Here is a 20,637-nt window from a genome sequence, read left to right as displayed (position 1 = left end):
TTAAGATAAAAGGATTAATATACAGGCGTCCCCCGAGTTACGATCCCCTCGAATTACGACGATTCGCAAATACGACGATTTTGATTTTGACAGTGAAAAGTTGTCATTGACAAGAAATTGTTGTATTTTTTTTTAATACCTGGGCTGATAACTGTTATACACACATTTCCAAACTCTAAACCCGATTCCAAAACTACCCGATCTTGAATATCTATATTGTGTACGGTTTTTAAAATATAATTATTACATTATCGAACATTATTTTAAATAAAATACTCGATATTATAAATTGTAACTCTTCAACTTCGGTTATAAACTTTATGTTCATAGATATTTGACATTCGACTTTTTCGACTTACGCCTTGCTTTGGGACATTTTTTCGGTCCCAAATTCAGTCGTATCTCGGGGGACACCTGTAAAGGATTAAAATAATCGAAAAGTAGAAGGCTTTCACTACAACGCTTCTTAATTATTTGTTCTCAAAACACCACAAGTTTCAGTTATACGAAATGCTTAATATACCACCGTTAAACCACCTGATCCTTGTGAATAATCCAGTGATGGATAGCTTGGTTTGCTCGAAAAAGACAGATATTTTCTAGTAAAATATGCGCTGTAAAAATGAGGTAATTGAAAACTATCCTATTTTGATAATTAAGGATAGTAAACTAGCTGATCTAGTGGGCATTAAAAAAATATTTTAATTTTTTTTCTAAAAAAATGAGTTTTTTTATTTAAGAAACAAATTTAATTTTTTCACACAATATGAAATTTAAATAAAAAACATGTTTCAAGCTAGCGACTGCCCAATTGTCGTAGATAAATGGACGCCGCTTAACGTATGTCGCTAGGCTAAAAACGATTTTTAATTAAACTACTCGATTTTTTTTTGTATTTGGCATTTCTCTGACAACAGTCTTAACGATTTTCGTTAGCTGGATTGCCGTTTATATTTTGACGATCGTTTGTTGCTAGGAGACTACGGCTATTTCATTCAGAAAAAAAAAACAATTGGCGATTGCCATTACAATTCGCGATGCTACCCATTATTTGATAAAAATTTATAAAGAACTTGTTATTAATCCTCTTAAATTTTTAAGCTACATTTATTTTAATTTTATTAATTAAAAATTTCTCGAATCATGTTATATGGTTTTGCTAATGCTGAGTGCTAATGGTTTGAAACTGTGCAATCAAAAATAAGTGTTATTGCTGCCAGCCCTTGCTTATTTTGATTTTTTTTTTTATTCAGGAGGCACGGCTTTGCCATAATGCTTAAAATTGCCTTTTTTTGATTACCCATAGCAAAATTGTGATTTGGTAATGTAATGTGAAACACGAGCTAGAAACAGTGGAATATTAATGGAAAAATCGTTGAAATGTAAATAATAGAATGGTAGCATCTATACACTGGAGCCCACATATTTCCTAAACCTAAACCAACTCAATCAACTATTTTCTAACGGGATATTTTTTTATGTTTTCTTTTATTTATCCTAGGTGTTGCCTGCCACCTGATCGTTCACGCAATAACCTCAAGCAGACTTTTTTTTCGTACGATTGGAACGTATTTTCGTGAATTCATCTTTCATCATCTTTCGAGTGCCTTGACCTTGGACTGAGTGTGACGCTACTTGCAGCATAGGAGGATATAAGATATAAGAAGAAGAAGAACATTCGCGGTGCAACTTCCAAAGAGGATCATTTTGCATCTGCAATCATACAGCTGGAATTCAAAACATCGATTTGACAAGGATTTGGCAACCGGTCGGAAATATTATGAAAAAAAATATGAAATAATGTATAATACTATAAGCATTTCAGTTTATATTTCTCTATTTATTAAAGTTATCTTTTACTCCGTTATTTGTAGACGAAAGCGTCAAACACGCACCTATCATCCAACACATTTAAATGTGTTTGCCTTACGAACGTTGAGACCCGTGTGTTGTTTTTTGAGAATGTTGTGATAACATACGTTGGCCAAATTGTAAGGACCAGAATAACCATCTCTTTTTGCAGAAATACGTTTATTTTGTAATGAATTTGTTCCTAGTTGTTAGCTACAGGAACGTTTTCGGATGCATTAGCAAAGCAAAATGGAATCAGCTTTGAGGGTAAATACACGCTGTGCCCAGAATTAGCACAGAAGAAGGAAAGGGTATAAACCATTATTTTAAGAATGTGAAAATCATTAGTATTCTTATATTGCTGAAGATTTTGTTAAGAGAAGGAAGCACAATTTTATTTGTTGTAACAACATCAACATTACGACGTTGTAACACAGTTAATTTTGAAAATACTATTTACAAAGCTTATTAAATAAACCATTTATTCAACAAGCATTATCATCAAAGAAGCTACACATATTTAGAAATCCAAAATAAACGACACATGTCTTCCCAAAGAGTAGGAAGTTTTGCCGGGGAGTTTTATCCCATGAGCAACAATTTGATTTGTTTCTAATAAAAAACGAGAAAAAACACTGCAGAAACGTTTTTGGGCGCATTTACAAAGCAAAACTGGAACTGAACTTAACGTGATCTTTGAGGGCACGTTTTGAAGTATATTTACTTCAAAATGAACAAACGAGTTTAGAAAAAGACAAGAACAACGTAAAATTTATTGGGTATGAAAAAAAAGATCTAAATCAGATACATTCCTATATTCACAAAGAAATGGATTGAAAGAGGTTATGTTTTACATCAATATACATTGCAACAGTGCAACATGACAATGACACGATAAAATTGTCGACAGAACCAATGACACTATTTCCAAAGGCATGAAAGGTAGACTGATTATAAAACTATTCACCATTTATTGCCACAGCTGCTTTTTGAAATCCAAAGAAAACAATCAAACGTTCAGATACGCAAAAACGACAACGAGTTTTCATATATAGATGTATTTTTTTCGCAAACGTTTTCTTTTCCTTTTAACGCAACACAGAAACAAATAAATAACCATATGACAAAAAACAGAAAACAAAAGCACGCGGCTTCCTAGTTATTTCCCGTTTAACGTTTACCCAGCACAAACAAAACTGCCCATCCGAACACGTGAGTACGCCGCCTTCCTTCCTATTCTTTCCAATTCCAGCCACGGATGAGTACTTTGTTGTGCTTACTTGTTTAAATCATCCCTTGGATTGAAGTTTATGTGTTACGGAAATGTCTGCTAATTCGAAACGATACAATCGCCACTCTTCCGACGCCAATGCTATCGCGTTTCCTTTCTGTTTTGCTACAATTTATACTCTCACAACAAGATCGTTGGATTTTTTTTTACACCCCCCGTATTGGGTGCAAATACTCAGTTTTTTGCTTCATCGTTGAAGTTGTTTACAATTCATTCGATACAGTGTTTTTTTATTATTTTGGAATCGTCATGGGTTCGAGAAGACTGCTGCATACACTGTTCTCCGATTATTAAGCTTATCAACGACCGCGCCGGGCGTCTTCCTGCTCTTGCCCGGCTCTGTTGCACTGGCTGATGAACGTTCCACCTTCGTCGATCGGGTGAGAGTATCGTATTGGTTGTGTTGCGTATTGCACAAAATAACCAACCCCCTTTGGTTGCGCTTCTTTCCACTTTGCTCTCACGCAAAACGGGCCACAAGCTACGGCCACTAGTAAGACGTAGTTTCACAAACCATGCGCCAGGGAGTAATCTTAAGTGGTATTGCTTAATACTTAATCTTTCATTCGACCAAAAACGGAACTTAATAAACTCGTTTTGAATGCATCACATGCTCGCGGTACCGTGTGACGCGCGTAGGGCGAGCGAACAGAGGGTAAGGTCCGGGGACCTGCTCACGCCGCTCCGCCCGGGGTGGCCGGCCCGACAGGCGTTTGGTCGCTCAGAAATGGAAATGTTTGCTCGAGCTGGACGCGCGTACTGCAGGACAGCACCTCCGGCAGGGTCGACACGAACAACCCGTTCAAGTACACCTGTAGCCGCTGGCGCCGCTGCTCCACGAGATCGGCATTCTGATGTGAAACAACAATAAAAAAAACAAATAGGAAATAAAAAAAAGACACAATACTGATGGGAAAAATGAAGTTTTGGTCGGAATCGATTCCGGCTAGCTCCAAATATTTGTGGAATTGATTCCGGATAGTAGGTCCGGAATCAGTTTCAGGATCAGCGCCGGGTTTGGAATTGGATCCGGAATCAGTTTCGGAATCGGATTCGGATCCGTAATCGGAATCGGCTCCGGAATCAGAAACCGCTCCGAAATCGCAATTGGGTCCGGAAGCGGTTCCGGAATCGGAATCGACTACGAAATTGGCATCAGCTCCGGATTCGGTTCCGGAATCAGAATCGGCTCCGGAATCGCAATTGGCTCCGGAATCAGTTCCTGAATCGAAATTGACTACGAAATTGGCATCGACTCCGGAATCGGAATAGGCTCCGGATTCGGTTCCGGAATCAGAATCGGCTCCGGAATCGCAATTGGCTTCGGAACTGGAATTGAATGCGGAATCGGTTCCGTAATCGGAATCGGCTCCGTAATCAAAATCGGATCCGGAATCGGAATCGGCTCCGAAATCGGTATCGGCTCGGGTATCGGTATCGCCTCCGTGATCGGGATCGGCTCCGGAACTAGAATCGGCTTCGAAATCGGCACCAGAATCGGAATCGGCTCTGGATTCGGAATTGGATCCGACATCCGATTATCTGAATGGGCTCCGGAATCGAAATAGGCACCGGATTCGGTCCCGGAATTGGAATCGGCTCCGGAATCAGAATCGGATCCGGAATCGCAATTGGGTCTGGCTTCAGCCCACTTCATTAGTGGGTACAGGCAGGCCTTGACCGGCAGCGGTTGTTGTGCCAAAAGAAGAAGAAGAGATGAAAAAGCATTCATCGATTCTTTGCAGCGTGCAATTAATGTTTAGTTGTGATGCATGCAATGTTCTGATTGCTTTTTCGGTCAACTTTTTACAACGTAGGTAAAATTAAATCGATCTCCATAGCAATCGCATTAACAATCAAAGGAGCCTGACCGTACGGCCAGACAGGGTGAAATATACAGCGATATGAACTTTTTGACGGCATATGGAGATTCTGGAGCTGATTTCAATTCCGAAGTCGATTGGAATTGGAATCGATTCCGGAGACGGATAGTTCTGATTTCGAGCTCGCACCACTAGACACAATGGTGAGGTGCGGGAAGAACCGGCAACACGCCCGGCCCAGTCTCTTACCAGATTGCCAAACTTTTTCTTCGGCGGAAAGTCGAGCTTCTTGACCGTCGGGTACTGTTTCTGCAGGCGGCGGTGCAACCGGTAGAACTCGTTGTAGCGCCGGTACACGCACCAGCTCTCGTTGCCGGCCGTCGAGCCGCTCACGCCGGACGGGGTGATGCGGATCTCGTACACGTGGTAGGGGCGGCGCGACCGTCCACCGTCCGCCGCCCGCTGTATCGCTTTCGGAATGCTGAAGCTGAAGAACGCCACCGACAGCCGGTTGGAGCGCGTGAGCGCACGCAGGCGGTAGTTTTCGCTGCAAACGAAATGGCACGGATTAGTGGGGTGTCATGCCAAGCTCTGCCTAGACACTTACAGACTCAGTGCGGCGACGCGCGACTCCAGCAGATGGCAGCGCTCCTCCAGCTCTTGATTTCTTCGCAGCAGCTTCTCGTAGGGCCGCCCCGAGGGTGCAGGGGTGGAGGGCAGTTCGGGCTCTGGCCGCAGCATCGGCGCCGGCGATCCGGAACGGGTCCGGTGCCGGTACGCCACCTCCGATCCCGTGTCCTCCTCCGTGCCCCGTCCCTCTCCGCTGAGCGAACTGCCCGTGGTCGAGCGGGAGCTGGTGGTGGCGCTGGCCGACGAGTAGTTGAGCATGCTGTCCTCCGCCACATCGACCGTCCCGGCCGGCGATGCACTGGCACCCGGGTCTGGCCCATCCGCTTCTCCCGCGCCCCAGCCGCCGAGCGCTTCCGTCACCGTGTATGGCACTTCTTCCCGTGGCGCGGCACCACCCGCAGTAGCGTCCGTGCCTTCCAGCGGCGTCCGCCTGCTGCTGCTGCTGGTGCTCGGTGGTGTTAGCTGGCGCGGCACCGCATCGTCCAATATTTCCCGCTGCACCGCATTCACCTTGCGCACCGGGCCGACGGGCCGGCGGGTGACGATGATCGGTTCCGGCTTCTGCTCCTGCCCGGCCAGCCCCGTGACGGGCCGGTTGAGCTCGCTCCGATCGATCACGATCGCGAACAGGACGGTGCCGAGGCCGGCGGCCACGTTCGGCAGCACCGATTGGCACTCGCCGTGTCGCAGCATCGCCCACGGTTCGTAGTGTGTGTTGAGCAGCTCGCCGTCGCCGAGCCACACGAGCACGTACCGCTCGAGCGCGCGCTCGTTGAGGAAGGCGCGCAGCAGGGCCCGGGCCCGGCCGCGCCGCGTCACCACCTGCTGCAGGGCGCAGAACCGTTCGCGCTCGTCCCGCGTCAGATGGTTCGAGGCAAAGTCCCAGAAGCAGGGCCGCTCGACCGCGGGCCGGCCGCCCTCCGGCGGCCCGAAGTACTCAAGGATGTTGAACGGCATCCAGGCGGCCGTGCGCAGCCCGTGCGACAGCACCCGCTCCCACACGTCGCACAGCGTGCCGATCAGCGGGTCGTCCTCGGTCGCGAGCTTCGCATGGCCACCGTACTGCTGCTGGCACTGGCGCACCGTCGCGAGCAGCTCGTTCAGCAGGGCCTGCCGCTCGTGGTTGCGCTCGGGCTCCTGGTCCGTGCCCGCGGCGGCCCGGCTCCCCCCGACAATGCTCTCCAGCGTGGACGCGTTCAGCCCGAAGCTGCTCATGCCGACCATCGCACGGGCGGCAACCGTCGGACGCGCCAGAAATGCCTAAAACAAAACCCCCCCGAGGCGAAGTTACCGATAAAGTGAGGAGTGGATAAAGTGGATGGGGGGGAGGTGGTGGATTTCTCCAAGGGCGTGCTTTGGTTCGCTCACCAAACAACTCACCCAACACAGAACACCAGCGTGGAGGGGTTTTGTTTTCTCTGCTGTTCTGCCAAATCGAAAACTCGTGCGCCAAGGCCTGCTACGATTGACCAGCGATCGGATCCCTGTTGGGAGGAATTATCAAAACCTTGGGGTGGATTAGCGCTTTTACGCCCTCTCGTTGTGTTGTTTTGGTGCTGTCGTTTCGCGCGATGAGTAAGCTTTGTTTACAATTTTGTTTTGCTTTAGCGACGGTCCGCGGCCAGCTGACAGCTGCCCTGCTAGTGTGCGTGAGCGCGCAAGCAGGACGGCAAGCAACCGAACGTTTTTCAGTCAACCACACAACAGTGAACGCAGCTTATCGTTTTTGGTGGGTGGAATGAAAAGTCTCTTGCTTGCAACTTTTTACGCTCGGAATGAAAATGTGAAAAAAATATTTCTTTTCAAGCCATTATTGTGCATTTGGCATATTTATACGCTTGACCACATTTTATATAAAAACTTTTGTTAGGTCTGGGTCTATGAACATCTTGCAGCAATATTTGTTCAATGGCAACATCTATGGATTTTCCTATTTATTTCAAAAACTGTGTACAAATGTGCTCACAAAAACATTGTAAAATTACGTTGAAATGATTTTTTATCCGTTTTGGAGAGCAAACAAGTCCGAAAAAGTTCCGGCAACAAAATACATTTGTTTCACTTGCAACAAAAATGTTCCCACAACATGAGTTTGACAGTCCATAGTATTTGGCAACAAATATTCCCGCAACATTTTCATAGACCCGGGCCTTATTGAAATGCGGATTTATACCTGATACCTCCCAAATAGCCAGAATTGCTTAAGCAGCTCATTTTGGCACGCAAAAGATCGCTGCTCTAATTCGCCCTTTGCAGTAGTTTAACCCCAAGCGCCACAGATTAAGCTTAAACGACTGGAAAATTGAATATCCATAGAAAAAAAATGAAAGCTCCACAGCTTCATTGGTTTGATCAATAGATGGCGTATTAAAACTGATTATTATATTGCTATCCTTTTCTTGCAATGTGTTTCGACAAGTTTCATCTTATCATGACCTATATAGCCTTCTAACTTTCCGAGCAAAAATCTATATGAATGGTCGTTTGGTCAGATACGTGGGTATCAACACCAACGACCATTACTCAAATCTCACTTGCTTCAGTGCTGGTGGTTTCCATTAGAGTTTAGTATTTAAACAATCGTATCGCCGTTCTAGTTCTAGCGATGCATAACTTCAATGCGAAACCATACAACAGTACAGAGGAAATGAGAAAGCTCTCCTCCAAGCGATGAAGCTCAACTGGTTGGGGTATCCCACCAACAGAGAGCGCCGCCAGCTTTTTCGCTATTTTTAGAATGCATGAGTCGTTTGCCGTCTGCTAAACGAAGTCTTTCTATATTCCGTTTAGGAAGAGAACTTGAGTCGTTTAGAAGTCGTTTAGTGGTCGTTTAGTGGATTTGTGGCACTTGGGACAGCATCAAAGTTCCAGGCGGTCCTTCTAAATAGCGCCTAAGCAGCTTCCTTATGCTACGGTACTGGGGATTATTTTTCTTTGTGTTTTATTATCAAGCAAACGTCATCAATGAAATAAACAACAGGATTTGTTTTGTTTTTGTACATGTGTATATTTTTCAATCCTCAATATTCATAAATATCACGAAATGTATCAAAATTTACTGTACAATAACAATCACTTCCCTCAAAATCCCTTCTTCAAAGAACTAATCTAACTTGTGCAGCAGCAATGAGATTAGTGACAGCGACAGTCTTGGACAATTTGACAAGAGCCAACTTGTACCGGTGTCATGCATAAAAAAGCTATAAAGTTCCACCAAGTTCGGCACATCTTCTTAACAAGCCTTCAATTTCCATCGTGAACCATACACATCAGGCTAACCAGCTGCATGGATCCAGAGAGTATTAAGTGCTTGTTAAAAAGCGCCATAGTTCCGCAAAGTACCGTCTATCTCTTAGGCTGGAAATAGACGAACCGAGATCGTCGCGGTACCGCGAAATTCGCCCCTTGTTTATAACAGTTGTAGAACAGTAGAGCTGTCAAATCTGCCTCGCCTCCAATCGCGCCTGCTCTTTCGCAGAGATACCCATCTTCGGTATTGCTGAGATTTTCGCGGTAGCGCGAACCGATTATTTTTACTTTTTCTGGCGGATTTGTGTGAAAACTCGTGTCGAGAAATGAGTTTTGTATTTTAATTTGGATAAACTATGTGACATAAATAATTTGATTCGCAAATTGATAGAAAAATATTTCTTATTGGCACATTCAATCGTCACCAGACCTCGGATGGTTCCATACACGAACCGCGATTATCTCGCCTATATGTCAGATTTTATAACATAACTGACAACTCAAGTCATACGCGATTTTTGCGGTACCGCGATGATCTCGGTTCGTCTATTTCCAGCCTTAGGCCCGTGGCAACGCTCATCGGATGCGATTTTATCGAACGAGATTTGTATGGGATATGACAGATAACGTCGGACGTGCGATTTCGTCGTCCGACGTTATCTGTCAAATCCCATACAAAAATATGACAGGCCGTCCGATAAAATCGCATGCGAAAAAGCGTTGCCACCAAGGTGGAATGTATAATGAGGTGTAGTTATAGCGCTTTTGGCGATCCCCCCTCTGGGCTCCGATTTTGACAGATGGTTTTCCGCTTATATATGTATTGATGGATTTTTTACGTTTTGCATGGTCAACATTTGGTGGAGATCAATTTGGGTGAATATTTTAGTTTATTAGAACACAGCCCGTGATTTCAAATGGAAATTTTCCTTCTAGAACTTGAAGCGTTCGCCAAACGCGGAAAACTAACTGTCAGTTTTCTTCGTCGATTCTTCTTCCACTTAGCTGTCAAAACGGGCTTATAACTTGACCTGATATCTTTAGGCTGGAAATAGACGAATCGAGATCGTCGCGGTACCGCGAAAATCGCGTATGACTTGAGCTGTCAATTATGTTATAAAATCTGACAGATAGCCGAGATAATCGCGGTTCGTGTATGGAACCATCCGAGGTCTGGTGACGATTGAATGTGCCAAGAAGAAATATTTTTCTATCAATTTGCGAATCAAATTATTTATTTCACATAGTTTGTGCAAAATAAAATACAAAACTCATTTCTCGACACGAGTTTTCACACAAATCCACCAGAAAAAGGAAAAATAATCGGTTCGCGCTACCGCGAAAATCTCAGCAATACCGAAGTTGGGTATCTCTGCGAAACAGCAGGCGCGATTGGAGGCGCGGAAGATTTGACAGCTCTACTGTTATACAACTGTTATAAACAATGCGCGAATTTCGCGGTACCGCGACGATCTCGGTTCGTCTATTTCCAGCCTTACGGTCCTTGGTTGCCACCGCCCTTAATCAGCCGCAAAGTACGGCATCGGCACGATTGTAAGACAGCCTCAAATGAGCTGTAAAGTACGAGCTGGCTATTTGGGTACATTCACTCCAAAATATGTGCTCGTCACACACATAAAACAAATCAAAAATATGCATGCAACACGGTTGTAGCATGTTGTCCAAACGATACGGCATCAATTTTGAGCGCAACATTGTCATATTTTGCGCTCCCCTTCCATTTTGCCATTTCCGTGCGCAACGGTTTTGCTATCCTGCGGTTTGAATTTATAACCACCAAACGTCACACAAGCTCGATGTGCTGGTGCAGCACGGTCAACTGTCATAACAATCCCGAAACGATCAAAACATCCTACCAGCGGTGTGAAGAACTTTCCAGCGCGAAAGGTAAATAGCGCTGTGCCGCCTTAAAACACAAACTCGTCGGGAAATCGGGGCTTTTCATTTCTTCCAGTAGAAGATAGAAGAAGGAAACAACACAATCCTTCCTCCCTAGTGCCAGGTTGGTCACACGCACAATGAACACCGTTTTCCGGCCTTTCGCTGGTCGGTGGAGCCGGCTTATCAGCTGCACCACCCATCGGTTGCCTCCGGCCGTGCCGGGCCGCACTAGGATGCCACAGGAAGCGCTTGCCACCGGGCTGCTACGGACCAGCCCCACCCTGCACAGCCGTCAGTACAGTTCGATGAATCCAAACGATTTCATTGCCACCTCGCTGATCGATTCCGTCACGTTTGTGGCCGTCTGCTCGGACACGCTCGAATCGCTGGTTGACTACTTCGAGCAGATCATCGACGAAACGAGCACGCTCAAGAATCCGGACGTAACGTACGGGGTAAGAGTCGAGCGTTCGTTGCCGCGTCGCTGTTGCTCCTTTTTCTAGCTCACTTTCCCCCCTTTGCCAGGACGGTGTGCTAACGGTTAGCTTCGGGGAGCCGCACGGCACGTACGTTATCAATCGCCAGCTACCGAACCGCCAGATCTGGCTCAGCTCGCCCACCAGCGGCCCGAAGCGGTACGACTTCATCCCGGACAAGCGCACCGTGAACGAGGGCTACTGGCTGTACCGGCACGACGGCGTGACGCTGCACGAGCTGCTCCAGCGGGAGATCAGTGCGATCGTTGGCCGGGAGCTGGAATTTTTCGCCCTGCCGCACAGCCAGCGACCGCAGGAACCGGCCCCGGATGGACGGGAGGGATGAACTGGATTATCGACCGGCGGAGGAGGTTGGGGACGCAACACGCTGTGACACGCTGTGTTTATAGATTTAGTTTTTAGGACGGAAAAGGGCCCTCGAACGGGGAACTTCCTGAGGGAACTTCGGTGGCTCGATGTAGTACACACGCCGCTAGCAACCGTCGATGGTTTCCTTTGCCTGTTTGGTGGTTGCGCGATTAACTGGGTTGAAGAATTTTTGGGGGGATTGCTACTAGGGACGGATAGCTAGAACGCCTAATAAAACTCGTGCGTCAACAGCGCATAGAACGTGGAGCTGAGTTTGTCATGCTTGGTCAGTTGGAATTAAGTCTTTCGAAAAGGATCGACTGGAACTATATCCGTAAATGCTATCTTGTTGATTATGGGACTTATTTTAGAGTAAAAAAGAGTGTAGTTTGATTTTGAAATAGATTCTTGGTAAAAGAAAATTGGGTTAAGCAACGATCAGCCCTCTACCCTAGCCGACAATTTCAAATATTTTCGACGTCGTGTGTACGTCGTATCGGGGTCGTCGCATTTAATTCAATATACGACGAAGCGAAATTTTGTAAAACGAAAAACGCTACAATTATGGAAGATTTTCTGGAGTATTTCGCTCATGGTTTTTGTCTAGGTTAATGGCTATAAAAAAGGTGGTTCAAAAAGTCGATATTCCCTCTCCCCCTTACTCTTTTCCCTGTGGGTACCGTACGATCCAGCCAGCTATTCTCACGTGGTAGCGGTAGTGATATCCACCTCCTTCATTCCCACGCTTCTCTCCCAGCAGTTATTGGCGAAAGCTTGACCTTGCCTTGTATGCTTGACTTGGTTATTGTTTTTTCCTTCTCCGTTTTTTTTTCGCTGCTCGATCCATTGCGCGTTATTATCTACAGCCATCGTTCGAATCTGGATTTGATCTACGCTCATAGTTGTCGTGGTGATCTGTATGAATAGATTTACCGTTGGAGCTATTTGCCGGATCGATCGGATGCATGCCGCGCACGGGTTTTATATTGTTTGTTAGTGCAGTTAGTTACACTTGTGAAAAATAATAATAATAATTAATCAATCAAAGGACGATTATCAATGCACTAGCACACACAGCATATCATGTGAAGACAACCAATGCTTAAAATTGTCAAATATTCAAATAAAGGATCATGTATTTGAATACATTTTTCTTTTCATTTTTTATTGTTTTTATTCAAATGCACAATTTTTAAATGCACAATTCCTCCAATCCCCCCTTCCCCTCTCCATCCTTCCCACACAATAGAGAATGCAGGTAAGGATTTAACCACCATGTTCTACCGTCTTCTTCCTTATTAAAGGGGGCTCCTCTCCGGAAGAAAGAAAGGCAGTTCTTCCCTGCCTCTCGTTCCATGCTGTAAACGAGGAGTGCCCGCCTCGGCTTAGCTGGCGCACGTATCGCTCGCTCGCGTTGCCTAGCTTGCTCTTTCTCTCGCCTTTTTTGGAGACGCATCATCGTTGCGAATGGTGCTGCGCGGCCACATCGCTATCTGGAGGGTGGCATAGAGAGTTGTAGTCTAGCCCGTCGCTGCACTCGCCATTGACGCAGCATGCGTAAGTGACGTTTATGCTGCATGCATTGGCCATAGCGCTGCGGCTGCGGTCGGGGATTGGCTATGGCGACCGGCCCTCTGGGAGCCTCAAATGCCAGTGATGCAGCCGGAGCCACCCGCCAAGCTGCTCTACGCGTCCCTACCAGTGGCGCGTTAAACGGTGGGCGGACTGGGCGGCCGCCAGGGGCCCCGTCGATCTAGGGGGCCCCGTCATTGTAGATGTTCGACTTCGTACCGATTCTACCCCCCCCCCCCCCCCCCCCCCCTCTGAATGGGACTTTTTTCAAAAAGACAAATTTTTAATTAATTCATTTTTCCCATCCCTTTACTCACTGTATTTTGTCGAGGGCCCCGAACTGCAGAAAACCGGGGCCCATACTACTCAAAGCAGCACATTAAATGTTCTAAGAAATCTGCCAATGCTTGCATCAAAGCTGCGCTGCGACACGCGCGCACAGCTCAAATCAATACCTCATCATCGTTGGCGCAAAGTATTGGACAGAACGAGAAACCGTAAATTTTTGCTGGTGTGGGTGGCCTGTGCACGAGACACCCAAACCCACAACCACGCAGAGCAACTTGCTGCTAAAATGGAATGCACAGAACGCTGCGCTTAACTACCACCGAAAACCCGTTACACAACACAAGCATACAACACACCCAAACAAAAGTTTAAAGGCCCCGAAACACAATATCAATACACCGGCTCGTAGCCGGTAAAATTAGCAGGAAAAATTGACTAACATCAAGCAAGCAACGGTGCTCCAGTGGGTAGAGGTTTCATTCGAGAAACGATTCCATCGATATCGATGTGTGCGCTTTTCAATTTGACTGGGATGAAACGTGCCTGCGCTTGTCTAGGGGCCCCTATACTTGTTTTGCAGATGTGTGCCGAAAACAGACAGCTGTTTTCACGCGAAAAATGGTATTCACATCTCAAGCCTGAGATCGTGGAGCGTGTCTGCTTTTAACGCAAAACCTTAAATTTTCACGCGGGGCCTTACTCAACTTTTGTGGTCAACTGACAAATAGGGGAAATCGGGAAGGGGTGGTATTTATATGTCCAAAAAGAAACTGTGCCATGTTAATATTAAAATGATGTTTTATCACTATTTACATACAACTTTTTGCGTGAAGACAAGATAAAAAATCGTTACAGCTATGCTGAAACTGAAACTCAAAGGTGGTTTACGGGGCCCCAACTATTATGTGGACTCTTCGATGAAGGGGCCCCTTCGGTAAGGGCCCCCGTCGGTAAGGAGGCCCCGTCGATAAGGGGCCCCGTCTATAAGGGGCCCCGTCAATGAAGGGCCCGTCCATTATGTGTCTTGGTGTGGATGGTCGATGCACGAGCTCACCAAAAAAAAACGCGGAGACACTTGCTGCTAAAATCCAATGCACAGCACACAGAACAGAACGCTGCGTTTAACCACAAAGAAAACCCGTTTCAACAGCCACAAGCACACATCATACACAGACAAAAATTTAAAGGCCCCTAAACAAAATTTCAATACACCGGCTCGTAGCCGGAGAAATTAGCAGGAAAAAATGACACCAAGCTCGCGTCGCTTTAAAAAGCCTAGGAAGGTCGTTTGGTCAACGGTGGGTTCAGTGGGTTGAGGTTTCATTCGAGGAATGGTTAAATCGATGTCATTGTGTGCGCTCTTGGCTGGGATGAACCGTCCTGTTCTTGTATACGGGGCCCCTGCTACCGCTTTGCGATTCTGTGCCAAAAGCAGACAGCTTTCACACGAAAAATGGTATTCACATTCCTGGCCTGGGATAGTGGATTGTGTGTGTCTTTTAATGCAAAAACTAAAATTTTCATTCTTGGCCCTAATCGAACACATCCAGTTTGTGGACCGAAGAGAAGGGGAAATGGGAAAGGTTTCAGTTAGAAGAAAGGGGGGAAGGGTATAAAAATACTCAAGGAACCTATGGAACATGTTCATTTATATATGGTTTTTATCGACTATTTCAAGTTTTGCGAATACAACAAGACCAAAAACCGTTACAGATGCATCTACATACAGCCATACACAGCCATAATACGAAGAACAATCTCCATTGCCGCGTCCATTTGGGGCCCCGTTGATGATCCCGTCGATTGAGAGGCCCCTTCTATTTGGTGTTGTCAACCCAATATATCTCCATTTTCCCCCCGGGGGTTATGTTTACAATCAGATTTACTATTACTACCAGACCTATCAGAAGCATATTTATTTTATTTATCATAAGCATTTTACTATCCCTCACGATGATGCCTCACGCAAACTACTTGCACATACGACATTAAAAGGCTCCGAAACCGATCTCAACACAACGGTTCGTAACCGGAGAAATTAGCAAGAAAAATTGGCTGACACCAAGCACGCTCTTTTTATCTGTTGAGGTTTCATTCAAGAATCGATTCCGATGTCGATGTGTGCGCTTTTTAATTTGGCCTGTGTCTATGTTATCACGCAAAAACTAAGAACTCGTGCCCCTGCTATTTTTTGGGGACTGGACGAAGTGATGGTGGAAAAGCAAGCTGTTGAAGGGTTTGGGTCAAATTTGGAAGGGTCGACAGAAAGGAAATATCGATATGAATGATCGCGTAAAATTTGACGGCAGCGGTCGGCAAAGTCCGGCCCGCCACAATATGCAGTCAGGCCCGAGAAAATATTTGCGCGATTTTGAAAGATAGGAAGATCCTATTCATTACAAATTAACTGAACATATTTTAATATGACAATTCATATCGTTGAACTATTCCAAATTTGATCACCATAACATGGATTGTCGGACCAATTAATATGGTCAAATTTGAGGAGAAATTAGAAAATAGAAACGAATAATTCCATAAAAACCTGACTGTTGATTTTACGAGAACAATGGTTACACACTATTGCTTTTTAAGGATGCAACGATTTTCTTGGAGCTTTTTTTTTAAAGAAATGCACTATCAATTGGTCTGACCTGGCCTTACTTGTCCGTGGCCTCATAATAGTACTGAACGATTGTACGATTGTCTCGATAATTTTTCAGCTGTTAAGGTTTTTGTACCATCTTCAGATATATCCTGAAAACATTTTGCAACATGGAAGGAAGGGTACATTCAGAAGCGATATTGCGATTTTGCTTAATTGTTTTGAACTTTTTATGACTTTTGCACAGTATGCTGCAGACTCTTAATTGAAGAATCTTTACAATCAATTTTAGTTATTTAATAAAATGAATTTGAAACATGCTTGGATGATATAATAATTTAAGAAAACCAATAACCAATCGCATTGTTTAATATCATAAACCAGTTATTTGGGTATTAACTGTAATAATATAATAATATATGTGTAAAAAGTCATAATATATGTCTCGTAGTACAGTCGTCAACTCGTACGACTTAACAACATGCCCGTCATGGGTTCAATCCCCAAACAGACCGCGCCGCCATACGTAGGACTGACTATCCTGCTATGGGGGGGAATCAATTAGTCACTGAAAGCCAAGCCCACAAGTGGGTACAGGCAGGCCTTGACCGACATCGGTTGTTGAGCCAAAAGAAAAAAAAAATATGTGTAAAAAAATGCATTCTCCTGGCCCTCACCGCTCGATCATTTAGAAAGCAGCTGATCTAAAGCAGTGTTCTCCAACCTGTGGTCCGTGGATTACTTGAGACAAACATACTGCAATACAAGGTATTTCCAGTTACTTTCGAATGAAAATATTGTTTTTCCCGCGTGCAACAAGTTATCGCTTTGACCGATTGAAAATGAAGTGGCCGTAATTCGAAGCAAGACGGTACTTCAGTATTCATTGTAAAGGTAAACACCAACGTAAAAGCAAAATATTGTTTTCATGTTATGCTCACGATGACGATTTTAAATCAAATCGTCCGTATTATGAAACACGAGCTAGAAACTGTAAAGTAGGAAAGAAAATATCGTTTAGAACCATCGTTCTTGTCAATAAAAGACAAATGTAACTAGCTTAGCGAAAACGATAACTTTCCGACCTTTAACTTCTTTTGAGTATAGATAAAACCAACTCCGATCATGGCAGGTCAGATTTGTTCGGATTGTACAGATAGGACTAAGCCCATCCATCATCTATCGACTTCTCATTTAAGGAGTTTAGTTATGTCCTCCTACCCAAGGTAATCCCTCTAAACTCCAACGTCCTAAAGGTTTTTATGATCGCCTAGACGATCAAGTGTCGAAAGTCCGCTTCGAAACAGTATCCACAGTACCCAAAATTTGAACATACTACAAAGCCTTTCTGATATTACTGATTGTTTAGTCATTGATATCGATTAAAAATTGGCGAAAAAAAGTATTGAAATTGGGGTTTTTATTGATGCGCGGGTGGCAGTCCATGCTGCTCTTGTTCATCTCTGTTTCATAAAGATTTATGAACTTGTTTCGACAAAATACAGATGTGAACTGTATTTTGTCGAAACAAGTTTGTTGATTTGGTACGCACTCACGGTTATCATGAAATTTCAGCAAGAAAAGCAAAGTGGTGTGAAGATTTTTCTCAACCAAAACGTTAATCCCGCAAGCCGAATACGCACCTAAAATTTATCGGGGTGTAAGCGGTTACCAAATCAAATGTTTGTTCATCACGAGCAAGAGGGCATCGCATTATGTTTTCTTTTGAAGCTCAGAAATGTCGTTTTGACAGAATAAATAGCTGCATTTTCAGTAATTTGTTTTACTGATATTCAGTGAAACGAGAAAACCATGTATTACTCAATAGCTTTCAGTAAAAAATGTAACTGCAGCAAACTTATAAAATTTGCAGTGTATGATTGGTACACCAAACCCCCCCCCCTCCCCCCCACCCCCCCCCCCCCGTCGATGGATTTGGTGAAGGGGCCCCGTCTACCATAACGCCTAGGGCCTCGGAGAGGCTTGACCCGCCGCTGGTCCCTACATTCTATGGATGGCTTAGCTGGTTTCGGTCCGCCCGTTATCGTGCTGCCCGAACATAACACAATATTCCCGTCCTAGGTTCAAGCCCCGTATGGTCATAGTGGCCCAGGACTGGCTATCCCGCTATCCCGGTAAACCAATTAGTAACAGATAAAGTCAACTCGCACGAATTAACAACATGCTCGTATTCGGTTCAATCCTCGTGAGAACCGTCTCTCGTAGCAAGGGCTAACTATTCGGTAGCCAGCGTAGACCGGCATGACCGCGCAGGGTGTTACGCAAAGAAGAAGAAAAACAGGAGATCCACGGCCAAGAGTGATTGAGGCAGGTAGCAAAGCAATGGTTGTTGTGTCACATAAGATAACGAAAAAGAAACTTTTTACGATCCCTCATTCATAAGATGATGAGGACCAAACTTTCGATTTAATTTTTGACAGAAATTTCTTTCCTGTGACTGGAAGGAAGAACATCGACCTACAAAAAATGGATGCGGGTCGACCTACCGGGTTGGAACCATCCGGATCATTTGTGAGGTGCGAGGTCCTTTCCAAATCGCTGCTCCCATGAGTCGGAATGGTACTTGCCGAACTACCTGGCGCTCCGCTGACCACATATCAGCGCTCCTTGGAACCACGTGGTCGATTACAACCAGTGGCCGAAAAGACCCCACAGGTCCCTGTCATCTGCGTACCAAGCCAATTGCTCACGTGCGAGAAAGAGCAGCAACAACCAAACCGTAGAGCCAATAGGATTGTGCGAATGTTACAGGACATCATCGACTGTGAGCGAGAGTGAAACAGAAGTCAGAACCGTAATCTTCCCATCCATAATTTGCGACCATAATTTGAGTGTGTTCCATACAAATCGTGAAAAAAAAACATTTTCGCTAGGTCGTAAATCGCGGCGAAAACCGCCTTTTGCGGCTAGGGTGTTTTGTCAGGGATGTTGACCGCCTTTTTGCGGATAAGGAATCATAGCAATCAGCTGATCACATACAGTGTACACTCTCTCTTATTTGAGACCTCTCCAATTTGAAACCCCCCTCTTAATTAAACATGTTTTACAGTCTTAAAATTTTCAGTACATTTTTGTCCCTATGATTTGGAAAACCTCTGAAACTCTGTACCCCTCTTAATTGTGTATGGTAGTGATCAAATGAAGCTTTCGTGGGAACCGATTCCAGCTAGCCCCGATGTTTTCTGGAATCAATTCCGGATAGTAGGTCCAGAATCAGTTTCCGGAATCGGCTCCGGAATTGGTTCCTGAATTGGCTCTGGAACTGGCTCCGGAATCATAATCGGCTCCGGAATCGAATTCGGCTTCAAAATCAGAATCGGCTTCGAAATCGGAATCGGTTTCGGCATCTTTGGATCCAATGCTGCTACGTATTGATAACCGCAATTCAAGAACTGATTCTCATTCCGGAATTAGTTCCAATTCTGGAGTCAATTCAGATTCTGTTACCGGAACAAATTGCGATTCCCAGGTCGATTCCGATATCCGGCGCCGATTCTGATTCCGGAACCTATTCCGATACCAGCATCGGAATCGGCTCCGGAATTGGTTCCGAACCCGGCATCGGATCCGATGCCGAGCTACCACCACTAGTGTATGATGTTGCCATTGTTATTGAATCGTGTATACTCCAATCTGCTATGTTTCTTTCTAGTTTGTAAGGACTTTTCATTCACTTTCAGTCTCTGTAATTTGAAAATCCCTCTTGCATGACAGTCCCATCGCCACTCAAATAAGAAAGAGTTGACTGTATTTGCATTTTGTTTGCAGATTTCGTTCTAGTGGTTCAATAAAGAATTCCTATTTTGTGAAAGAATTTTAAAGTTATCTCTGAGATTTTGGTCTGGCGATTTGACGCCTACTGGGATGTGTCGTCTGCCCGTCTCGATTGATTTTCTCTGCGATATACATCTAAATCAACAAGCATATTTCAAACGAGGGAACTAAAAAAAATAGTCCCTAATATTATTTTCTTAATGTTTAAAGCGGTGGGAAAAAATATGGAGTAGAAAAAAAAACAATTGCCATCAAAGATCAAAAACTTCACAATACAAGATTAAATTTCAAATTGAAATCCACCGTCATCCCTGCTGCTCGAAAAAGAAACTTCGAGAAATTGTCGCTTGCACTGCTTTATTTTCCATTCCATTGATTTATGTGTACTGATTGCACATGCTACTCCTTCCTTACACTTTACTTCTCTATTAATTTTGTTTTTTTTTTTTATATTTGAAACGTGCACCTAATAGTTCTTGGTTTTACTTTTCGTTTGTTTGTTCGAAATAGAAACAAAAGCGTTAAGAAATATTCCATCAACTTAGTAACGGTTGGTGGGCGCGATCTTAAAGATAGCCCGCGTTTTTCTCTCTCTCTCTCTCTCTCTCTCTCTCTCTCTCTCTCTCTTTCTCTCTCTCTCTTTCTCTCTCTCTCACATACACACAAACACACACGATTATTATCCTTATCACTATCGGTATACAAATAGACAGCGCACGTGCCCGCGCGCTGACTCTTCGTGTCGAGTGTACACACGTGTCTAGAGAATGTGTCTTGAGTGTTTGA

At 44.7% G+C, this 20,637-nt stretch overlaps 2 protein-coding genes across 3 annotated transcripts; one reads left to right on the top strand and one right to left on the bottom strand.

Moving 5' to 3' along the window:
• Positions 1-2,890: 2,890 nt before the first annotated feature.
• Positions 2,891-7,763, bottom strand: LOC120959536 (sorting nexin-29). The gene is made up of 4 exons (XM_040383002.2): positions 6,976-7,763; positions 5,573-6,855; positions 5,215-5,512; positions 2,891-3,993 (listed from the first exon to the last, which is right to left on the bottom strand). The coding sequence occupies exons 2-4, from the start codon at positions 6,817-6,819 to the stop codon at positions 3,817-3,819; spliced, it is 1,722 nt and encodes a 573-aa protein (XP_040238936.1). The 5' UTR covers positions 6,820-6,855; positions 6,976-7,763; the 3' UTR covers positions 2,891-3,816.
• A 2,884-nt stretch (positions 7,764-10,647) lies between these two features.
• Positions 10,648-11,858, top strand: LOC120956602 (frataxin homolog, mitochondrial). Of its 2 annotated transcripts, none has more exons than XM_040378233.2 (3): positions 10,648-10,752; positions 10,820-11,201; positions 11,272-11,858. In XM_040378233.2, the coding sequence occupies exons 2-3, from the start codon at positions 10,884-10,886 to the stop codon at positions 11,566-11,568; spliced, it is 615 nt and encodes a 204-aa protein (XP_040234167.2). In that variant the 5' UTR covers positions 10,648-10,752; positions 10,820-10,883; the 3' UTR covers positions 11,569-11,858. The 2 variants fall into 2 exon arrangements, with proteins under 2 accessions (XP_040234167.2, XP_040234175.2); XM_040378241.2 differs by having other exon boundaries at positions 10,677-10,752; positions 10,823-11,201.
• The last annotated feature ends 8,779 nt before the right edge of the window (positions 11,859-20,637 follow it).

Source organism: Anopheles coluzzii, chromosome X, assembly GCF_943734685.1.
Source record: "Anopheles coluzzii chromosome X, AcolN3, whole genome shotgun sequence".
NCBI lineage: Eukaryota > Metazoa > Arthropoda > Insecta > Diptera > Culicidae > Anopheles > Anopheles coluzzii.
This window is presented reverse-complemented; position numbering and strand designations above follow the sequence as displayed.

Excerpts from the sequence above, each read along its gene's own strand:
- LOC120959536 (XM_040383002.2), bottom strand. The coding sequence starts at position 6,819 with ATGGTCGGCATGAGCAGCTTCGGGCTGAACGCGTCCACGCTGGAGAGC. Across the intron at positions 5,513-5,572 it reads CGCGTCGCCGCACTGAGTCT|CGAAAACTACCGCCTGCGTG; the intron begins GTAAGTGTCTAG and ends TTTCGTTTGCAG. Across the intron at positions 3,994-5,214 it reads AGAAAAAGTTTGGCAATCTG|AATGCCGATCTCGTGGAGCA; the intron begins GTAAGAGACTGG and ends GTTTCACATCAG.
- LOC120956602 (XM_040378233.2), top strand. The coding sequence starts at position 10,884 with ATGAACACCGTTTTCCGGCCTTTCGCTGGTCGGTGGAGCCGGCTTATC. Across the intron at positions 11,202-11,271 it reads ATCCGGACGTAACGTACGGG|GACGGTGTGCTAACGGTTAG; the intron begins GTAAGAGTCGAG and ends CCCCTTTGCCAG.